The sequence below is a fragment of the Agrilus planipennis genome, unplaced genomic scaffold (assembly GCF_000699045.2).
Source record: "Agrilus planipennis isolate EAB-ADULT unplaced genomic scaffold, Apla_2.0 scaffold75, whole genome shotgun sequence".
Classification (NCBI taxonomy): Eukaryota; Metazoa; Arthropoda; class Insecta; order Coleoptera; family Buprestidae; genus Agrilus; species Agrilus planipennis.
The window spans coordinates 922,884-933,314 of NW_020439028.1; the positions used below are offsets into that span (position 1 = coordinate 922,884).

At 42.2% G+C, this 10,431-nt stretch overlaps 1 protein-coding gene across 2 annotated transcripts in view; it reads left to right on the forward strand.

The window, feature by feature from the left end:
- Positions 1–10,431, forward strand: part of LOC108735994 (chorion peroxidase) — a 65,148-nt gene that overhangs the window by 32,716 nt on the left and 22,001 nt on the right. For both annotated transcript variants that reach the window (XM_025976457.1, XM_025976458.1), the window contains one exon: positions 10,096–10,254. In XM_025976457.1, the coding sequence (XP_025832242.1) occupies positions 10,096–10,254 (159 nt within the window). The remainder of the gene's footprint in view (positions 1–10,095; positions 10,255–10,431) is intronic.

Here is a 10,431-nt window from a genome sequence, read left to right on the forward strand (position 1 = left end):
TTCTGTCAAAAAAAATTAGTAATAAATAAATTAATTAATAAAGAAAAAAAGAACAAAATTGTGTGGTTTTATGAAAACAGGATGTACGTGAAACTTTTCGGATTGTAGGCGTTTAACTGTCAATTTTCGGAAAATTATTCGATCTAGGGTATTAAAATTAAAATCGCGTTCTTAATCTTATGTTAATGATTGGAAAAAGGGAATGACAATGCTAAAATAAATAGTAGATAAGATAATCCAACTCACGATTAAAACACACAAATACCGCGGAGCACTTGCACGAATGAGTGAGAATATAAATGCTACACGGTTAGCTCATGCTTTGGCTGCTCTGCCGAGCGCGTTTCACTTTTACTCCTACTTCGCGACAGGCTGTAATGCAACATGTGATTTATGGACGAAAAAATTTCAGACGATGTAATAAAAGTTTCACTTCACTTTTCACACAAAATTAATAGAACATGGGCAGCCGGGCATCTTAGTGCGGCCTCTTCCAAGCTGATGTGTTGTGTACAACAGGAAGTATGTCAATAACCGCCGATCACAGTAAACCATAGATACTGTGGAAACACTCCATATAGTATATAATTCGTACATACATGCACATGTATGCAAGCGACTCAGCATTCCTATTGTCGCTGTCGTTTGACTGAAACCATCGAACTAGGACCAAACTGTCAGATAAACATTTTACATTTATTCTATGTAAATATTTGTAGTATAAATACTGTGTAAATATGTCAAATAAATCAGTCTCGCAAACAGACTCATTTCCTTCTGACTATTGACCTGGTAAATAGGCCATAATCATCATCCAGCAAATAGACTGTAGAGCTGGAGATTGGAAACTCTATTTGTTAGCGTCACGCACGCGACATTGGTGACCCCGACAAGCAACTGTGCCATCATCTGAGAAATAAGCTACAACATCGTCCAATGGACCACAGACTATTTGAGGGTCCCATACTGGGTAGATCGTCGTCATATACAGCTCTGTGTTAACAAAGGGGTAATTCAGGCGAACCAAACGAATCAACATGCCGTCCTCAGCTGCCGCTGTTCCACCATCCGTCGACCTCTTAGTTATGGTTCTGCATGGCAGACTGCAGTTTTGATACCTCTGCGATCACTTCGGAAGCTACCAAATTGGGTATGTATTTGGTAATCTTGATACCCAATATGCCGCTGAAGTACGTGACATCATTTTCAACCCTTCGGCGGAAGAACCATACAGCACAATCAAGGCAGCGCTCATTCTGCGATTTGGTATGTCATAAGAGGCACGCACCAAGCAACTACTCGAAAAAGGAGAACTTAACGACCGCAAACCCTCTCAGTTCTTGCGCCATCTTTCGCAGTTTAGGCGGTACCACTATCACCGACAACCTTCTACGAACCATATGGTCTGGTCGCCCCCCAACCCACATCCAGCCGATCCTTGCCGCAATGGAAGATAAGGACCTGGATGACATCGTAGAAATTGCTGACAACATCATTGACTTGGTTCACTATAGCCAGTGTAACTTCCAATACAGAATCTGGTAGAGATAGTTAACTCCCTCAAAATAGACCCACGCGATTCCGGTCGCGTTCGCGTAGAGAAGTGCCGCGCAAACAGTGACAGTGGGACAAATGTTTTCTTTTTTTAGTTATTACCGAGGAAGGGAAATCTTCATAAGACATCTTCTGAGGGGAGGTAGTGTCGGATTTTTACCGACTAATACCCCTTATCGAGTGGGAAGATAAACCCTGAGGGTATTGGGGAGGGAAACCGTCGATGTAGGTGGTCCACCTTGCGCTGAAAAGCGAAGGGTCAATGTTATTATCACTAGAGATTTAATGACAAATCTCTCAAGTGTGCCCCTCCAAGTTCAATGCGGTTGGAAAACCGCAATGGAGATCACTAGCGGCGACGAGTGATATTCGCCCTAGACAAGGTCGCCTTTTCGTTACGGACAGAACTACACGCCTACAATTTTTGGTTGACACAGGTGCTGATATCTGCGTATATCTCAAGTCTCTAATACTTGGGCAACGTCAGAAATCATCATTCACGCTACAAGCAGTAAATGGCACCAATATTCCGATCTACGACTATATCAACCTGTCCCTCAACTTAGGCCTACATAGAAGCAAACCAATAATTGGCGCCGATTTCTTGATCCACTAACAATTGCTGGTAGATTTTAGTAACCAACGTCTCCTTGATCATCATGGTTGACTTTTTCGCACATGCCTAGAATGAAGATTAATGAGTTCCTGCCAGCTAGACGCACATTAAAAATGAGAAAGTCGGGTTTGCCGAGACTTTTAACTTTAAAATATAATCATAATAAAAACAAGCAAAGATTTATCTCAAATTCAGCAATCTAAAGAAAGTGAATTTGAAATTTCAAACACCGCAGTCTCCTTTTTTATTTTAAAAAGTGTAAGTAATTTGACATAACGAGCAATAAGTACAGGTCTGACGAAGGAAGCTGGCGAGCGGTCGCGCAGGTGCTTACCAATTTATGACCTATTTGGGTAAATCACTTGGAACCGATACACAAATAAGCTTTCAGTAGGCGTAAATTATAGTATTAATACCTACAGATAGGACAGTAGCGTACTAGAAAATAATGTAAAAACATGACTTATCAAAAAGAAACAATTAACCTATTGCTTTTGTTTTATAGTTAGTTTTCACATTCACTGTCATCATGGGAATCTCTATCACTGACACCAACATCAACAATGAGTTCTTCTGTTTGTCTATCTATTACTTGCTCACTGATCCCTATTTTTAAATATTTAATCTACGTCCCTGATAGGAATACTGAAAAATGAGGGCTGCAGTCGTTATACCTAAAACTGCCCACTTTTGCCACCGCGCATCCACGCCATTTTAAAATTTCCGACAGCTTCCAGCGTCAGGCCTGTACCTACCTTAAATTCGCCTTGCAAATTTCATCCCTTTCAGTTTTGCAAGCGATCTGAAAAGATTGCCATCGTATTGTATACATATATGAATACTGTTTTACTCCAAAATTTCAAGCTGATCCCGATGAGACGAGCTCCCGGGCTGAGCTAGTTGCTATGAGTATGTAGGTATAAGAAAATTAAACGTAGCTCTGTGAAACTGCACTATACATATAACGCGTTTCGGCACCCAAGGTGTCGTTCTTGCGTCTCCAACTTTTCGGTTTTAAGTTTTTTAAACGTTTCTATGTGGAATTTCGGTGTTAGGATTTTGTATGTTTTCACTTTCATGTACAATATTTTTTTCTGTTGGCACTTCATTAACGATATTGTCTTACATACTCTCCAAAACAGACGTCTAAAATAAGTGTAGCCGAGTCCAATCTTTCATCTTGTTCTGCTCTCAGAAAATCTCATTTTTTGAGACGAAGTTCTTTACCGCATGTTACGGCGGCAAGAAGCTAATCAGTTTATCTATTCGCTGGTCTTTTACTGGAGTTTCCTTATATTTCCCTAGTTTCTCACGACAAAAACAGGATATATAAACAAAAAAAATAGTTTAGTGCAAAAAAAGGAAGATTTTTTCTTGTCAGTTATTCACAAGTATGTAAAGTACAAGTAACCCTTAAATAACAAGAATTCATTTACCACAAAAATTAAATTAAATAAAAATTCCCTTAAACTAATGCTGTTCTGATTCGGGTCTAAGTGGCGTCGTGTGTTGAAGTTGCTTTCTAACGTTTCGTTAGCACGAGTGGCGAACTTCTTCAGAGGTCCTTCCNTCTCGAAAACTACTAATTTTTCAGATAGAGTTGTATGATCAAAGTCGATTTATGAGTTTATAAATGTCATAAAAATTATAGCATTCTATTTAAAATAAGGTAGTTGAGATGATGCTCTGGTACAAAATTGCCATTCTGGATTTTGGTCCGGAGATCCTGGTGGGCGTCGTCTGGAATGCGTTACTCCCTTCTGAATGTTAGCTGAGCCGGCGTGAACCGGTGGTACTGCAGTGGGCGGTGTTTAGAATACTAGGAAGCACTTCGTCCCATTGAGCAAACTCATCAAAATCGTCCGGGGTCGCAATCGCGAGTTGCGTTTTTTGATTTCGGTTCCTCCGCTCTACGGGATTGGCAGCTGCGTGATACACGGGGGTCAGACATTGTGTGATCCCCAGGGGGTGAGCCAATTGCTGCATCACCCCCCTAACGAATTGTGTACCATCGTCACTGATCATTCTTCTCGGAGTTCCATACCCAGGGCTAGTCTCGTCCAGGATGATCAGGGCATAAGCTTCTGCGGTGGCAATGGTTATCTCTTCTCATCCCGTTCCAAAAATACCGGGAGGCGATACGTTACCAGGTACGGTCCACTATGTAATGACCGGCTGTGGGGTCGTCATAATATTTTCGCAAAATATCCATTCTTTCCTGGATTGGTTCCACTAACTGGGGCTCTTTAGCGTCCATATCGGGAGTATATCGGTATAGTACCCCTTGGGATATTAGGTAACCGAGGTGCGAGGTGTCTGCTTATTTCGGGCTCGCTAACTTGGATGAAAGCTTCCAAGATTCGACATGGATCGGGATCTTGAAGTTGGCCTTCCCGAACGAACTCGCTGGAAATTCCACTGTTGACCGGACATGAAGCCATTTTTTCGTCTTCTTCGAATACTGGAGGTTTCGACAGTTCATTGGCGATGACGTTTGCCTTGTTCACAATCAACAACTAAGTTGTACGGCTGTAGTTGTAAGACCCAACGAGCCAACCTTCCGGAAGGGGTTTTGAGTTTATTAACCACTTTAAAGGTTGGTGGTCGGTGACTACTACTACTGACGACTCCTTGATGTAGCCGCGAAATTTAGAAACGGCCCAGACGATTGCAAGGGCTTCTCGTTTCGGAATTCTCCCTGCAATATGGCTGCCCCCTAGGCATGTCGACTTGTATCTGTCCGTAAGGTGAATGACTGTGTAAGGTCTGCTTGCCGTAAGATTGGTGACGTTGTTAGCCGCTTCTTGAGGGTATCAAAGGCGCGTTATTGTTGTGTTGACCATTCTCAGGCGGCATCCTTCTTTGGCTGAGAGGGCGGGCGATACCCACAAAACCTTTAATGAACCGGCGGTACCATGAGCAGGTTTGTAGGAATCCCTGCAGCTGTTTCAGGTTTCAGGGCGACGGTAGAGAACGGTTTGCTGAGACCTTACTGGTATTACTGTGACTGCCTTGCTGTATAAGGATATGCCCCAAGTATCGTATCTCTGGACAACAAAATCGGCATTTTGGACGACTCGTGGGCAGGTGGAATTCTTGCATCCGCGCAAAAACATTTCTTAGGTCCTTCAGGTGCCGTGAGAAGGTTAGAGATAGTAAAATGAGGTCGTTTATATAAGCCAACAGTTCGATGTATTGTAATCCACTCTTAAACATGTTAATTAGTTGCATAAATGTAGCCGGAGCATTTTTCAAGCCAAACGACATTCTTCTGAGCTAGTAAAGCCCAAAAGGAGTCACAAATGCGATTTTCCGCTGGTATTATCTAGTGGCCGTGTTCTGCCAATACCCTGCCTTAAGGTCCATAGACGACATATAAGGAGTCCGGATGGTCTGTTGCAGTAGGTAGTCTATGCGCGGCAGCGGAAATGTGTCCGTCTCAGTTATTAACCCACGGTAGTCGATACATAAACAGGTGCTGCCGTCGAGTCTGGGCATTATTATCACATTCTTCGATTATGCCGCTCCGCAGTATCTCTTCCACTTCTTTCCGTAGCTTAGCCATTTTTGAGGGAGTTAGCCGATACGGTGGGTGAACGACTTGCAGCGTCGGCAGTCCGTGATCAGCGAATAGATTTGCATGGTTTATGATGAAAGTTTCCAATGCCTTTTGGTCACTTTGTTGCAGATTCGGGGCCTTGTCCTCCCGGAGGACGAGATCTAGGCTAACGATCCACACTATCTTCCGTGGAGAATTCGGAAACAGCTGCTTACGGGCGGTGTTGCTTTCCGACTGCCGGTGAATTTGAATTTGGGCTTCGCGTCAGATGAATTTGGTCCTCCTGGTTTCTCCTTTGGGGAAAGGTCCACGACTGTGTGAAACCAAGCGAAAGGCCGGTCGTTGTCTAGTTCTTCGGTAGCTTCGGTAACGCTCACAGAACAGGTCCGCACTAGGGGTTTGTTGATTTAGAGCTGGGAGGTGGTTCGAGCTTAGTGCGTCAAGTACGATAGGATCGGTGGAAAGTGTAGCATTTTTTGTGATGAAAATGTCAAGGATGTCAGGGAATTAATTGTGGGGGGCAGGGAGGAACGTGGGATCAGAGGGTGCTTCAACTGGTTGAAGTCGAGAACTTTGGCAAGAAGGAAGGGACCTTTACTGTTGGTTTGTCGACAGCCCTAGGAAATGTGTTTAGCGTTGAAATCGTCTGCGGCGATAGTTGAAACGCCTGGGGGGAGGCGAAGGGGGAGTTCAGGAAGGAGTATGTCCGAAAGGGTGGAGTATAGAGAGATAATCCTAAGAGGGCTGGATGTTAGTGAGACTTCGATGCTGACTGCTTCTAAGGAATTTGTGGCCAAAGAGATAGGTCCGTGCTTTAAAGAGTTCCTAACAAGAATGGTCACGGCGCCGGCACCGCCGTTTTCACGGTCCCTTCTGTAGGATGAGAAGTTTGGGACGAAAAGTTTGATTTTTTCTGACAAATGAGTTTCGGCGGTACAAGCAACAGCAATTGACTTATGCTTAAGGAAGCGTTCGAGTTCAGTCAATTTACCTCTAACGCTTTGTGCATTCCAGGTAACTAAACGAAGATTATGTGAGTGGGTTGTATTACACATTGGAGGGCGTTTGTAGGACGGCGACAAGACTTGCTACTATCGTTTGAACGAGGGCCTGAATTCTCTGTGCGAGAGATGAAGCTGCAGGGGTGTTTGGGAACGCATTGCGTTTTTGAGAGGGAGGGGGGAGCGCCTGTCACTGCCCTGGCGTAGGAATTTTGGAGGAGCGTCTTTCTGGGGAGGACTGTTGAACGGGGCGCTGGTTGCATGTTCTTTTGAGTGTTAGCGGGTATTGTAGATTTGGGGGGGGGGGTACGGTTCTCTTTGGAACCTTGGGACAGCCGCGGTATGTGGCGCAGTAACTTCCTTTGCAATTAGAGCAGGAAGGGGTGGCATTTTTTCTGTCCTTTGCCTTTCATTTGGCAGTGATGTGATTGCGACCACAGAAGGAATAGACCCAGGCGGCGTGACAGTATTTAACCGTGTGGAAGAATTTCATATAACGCCATTGTGGGATGTCTTTAGTAACTTTTTTTGGTTTAACATTTATGCTGAGCACGTAGACCTTGCCAAGTTCGAAAGTTGACTTAGACTTTGGAGAGGTTTTGTCCAGATGAACGGACACTAAGGGCCGGATTTTTCCACCGTTGGACATTCGGTGGACACCGTAGCAAAGTCTTTGTGAACAAGTTTGGCTTTGATATCGTCTGTGGAGATGTCTTCGCAAACTCCGCGGAGGACAACATGGACATCGCGGTCTTGTTTAAGTTGGTTTGTAGGAAACTCAAGTTTGGATTCGTCAAGGAACGGCGAGAGTCGACGAAAATCGTCCACGGAGTTGGGATAGACTTTTATAGAGTCATTGGTATTTATCGCCCGACGTGTGGCGCAAATAATTTTCGGCCAAAGAGACTTTTGGCGGATTTCGATGGGGTGGGGGCTTTGGTGTCTCAGCTAGTTGTGACGGTCTCTGCCTCAGAATCAGAGGACGTTGAAGAGCTCGAAGACAGAAAGATGGCACTTCTTTGTCGTTTGTTATGCCTCTTCCCGGCTTCTGTGAAGCCGTCAGCGGCAGTGGGGGGTGGCTCTGAATCGGATACTTGAGCCTAGTTGACAGAAGAAGGCACATCGTCTTTCCACATTGGCAATGAAGGGACTCGTTCAGAATGCTGAAGGAGGAGTTCTGTATGTCCGGTGCTTGGCCATTTTACGCCTCGATGTGATTTTTGCTAGAGAGGGTTGCTGGCGATGGTAAGGACGTATTCGCTCTCGGTAAGCCCGAGTTCCGCGTGATGCCCTCTCGTACGAATCAACTAATTTTGATAAGATTTACAGCATTTGGTGTAGCTTTTAAGCTTTAGCTATGATTTTAAAACGTCCAGATCTGATGAATACTCGATTTCGGCTTGAAATCAATAACTTCCTAATTTTGAAAAATAAGTGGTTTTTATAGCGGAAAGTCAAAAAGTATTCTGAACCCTCATTCATTTTGTGTGCAATATGGGTAATGGAGCGAAATTTTTATGGTGTCCAGGGCGGCATTCAGGAAAAATCCGGCCCTGTATACTGACCAATGTACTGGTTTCTATTTAGGAACATACTCTAGGTTATTTGCCGCATTTTCAAATCACTAATGATACTTTAAGTTTAAAAACTTTTAAACTTTTAATGAAAACGTGAAAATCCTTGTATTCAAAACATCAAAAAAACAACTGTTGTCTCCATGGTCTCTTATAGACGTCTTCGATTGAATAGCCTATTGATATCTTTATCAAAAGAAGCTGGGGTTTCCATTTTGATTTCCTAGATTGCGCATATGTATTATCCGTGTTATGCGTGATGACTGCTAAGGGATGGAGTTCTAGTCGCAGTCGAATGTATACTTTCTATTTTAAATTTGTTTATTTATTTTTACTAATTTCTTTTTTGACGGATATATTTAGGATCATAAGGTGTGAAAGACAACACTCACTCTCTGATGATTTGATATTTCAAGTTCCAGCATAGTCAAACGTTTTTGTTATTTTTCTATGACCTTAACAGATTTTGATAATACGTATGCGAAAGCAAGGGAACTAAAGTGGAACCAGTCCCCCTAGCGTCTTGTGTCTTTATTACGCCTACAAACTCGAACTCATCTCGAAATGTGTTAAGTGGGGCTGCAAAAGTTCGTGAGGGTGCTTCTCAGAGAAGAGAGACTAGTATAGAAGTCCAATTCAAATGGAGGACTAAAACGTGAGTAAGAAATTCTAAATAGAACCAGGAGATGACGTTGCTATGAAAATGAGCGCCTCAACGCTGTATTGAGTCGGAGCAAAGAGTGAACGCAGTAATGGCAGGGGTAAATAGTAGAAGTGGTGGGATCATAGAACGCATAAGTCTTTTTACTTTGTTGTTGTAAGCCAAGTTTGTAAAAAAAAAAAAACGGTTGATTTTCCGAAGCGACAACTACCGGTCGGATGACAGAAGCTTCGAGATTTACCGACATGTTATCCGAAACGAAGTCCGGATTATTAACCCAGCATTGGACTTCTATACTAGTCTCTCTTCTCTAGTGCTTCTACTGCTCTATAGTTCAAAGTCCATCCTTTATATATGGTCATCAGTAGTCGCTCGATAGTACACAACCATAGACATAACAAAATAGAGTTCCCTACCCTGCCTCACATACAGGTATGCAGCCCTGCAAATTAAGGTGAGACGTGAGGTGAAAAAGAGTATGACTCACCCATTATTCCTTCTCTATCGTTGTTTAATGGCGCTTCTGATTGACTGGCATAACTAACTACATGAGTGTGTATGAAACAGAAACAAAGACAAAAGATAAAATAATTCGAAGTGGTCTGTATTCGAATTATTTTATTCGATTAAGCTAACGTGTCTATCACGTTGAGGTTGGCTACGCCGGGATTCGTTTTCAGCTAGTAGATATCCACACAAGTGGACCTTGTTGAAAAATACGTAATCCTAAAATGTAGCATCGTGCTACAGATGGCGTTCACTGTGCCGTTTGTAGTATTTTCTGAAAGACAAAAGATCTTCAGAACCCTTCCTTTTCTGTTCCTTTTTCTTTAAGAAACACATTTCGGATGAGGTTGCTTACTCTATTTTATTATCTTTATTTAAAAAAAGTATTTGTTTTTGACTTAGTTAAATCATTCAATTTCTTTAGGCTTGTTGTTTGAAATTTGTCTTACACATAAAAAACGTCTAGATTTTATATAAAACTGAAAAAAAAATCCTAGATCCAGGGAAATTTCTTTGGACCTACGAATACTAACACACTAAAACGATTGACAAAATGTTTTTTAGTATCTATTAAATTGTTGTTCTGCATCCATATTAAAATTGAATGATGTTAATTTTTCTAGTTAAGCAGATATATGTTCAAAGGTGGAAATCCATTTGGTGTCGATTTAGCTTCAATTAACATCCAGAGGGGCAGAGATCATGGTATGAGACCTTACAACGATTATCGGCAGTTAGTGGGATTAGATCGTATTTATGCATTTGAAGAATTTGGTCCAGTAGTAAGTAGCAACAAATTAAAATAAACCTTTAATAAAAACGATTTTCGGAAATGCAACATAATTTTGATTATGTGTAGAGTTTGCATAATTTGTTTGAAAATAACATTTATTTGATTGCGCAAAAAAGGATAATTGTATCAATTTGTAATATTTTCTAAATTTTATCTGTCAAAAAAA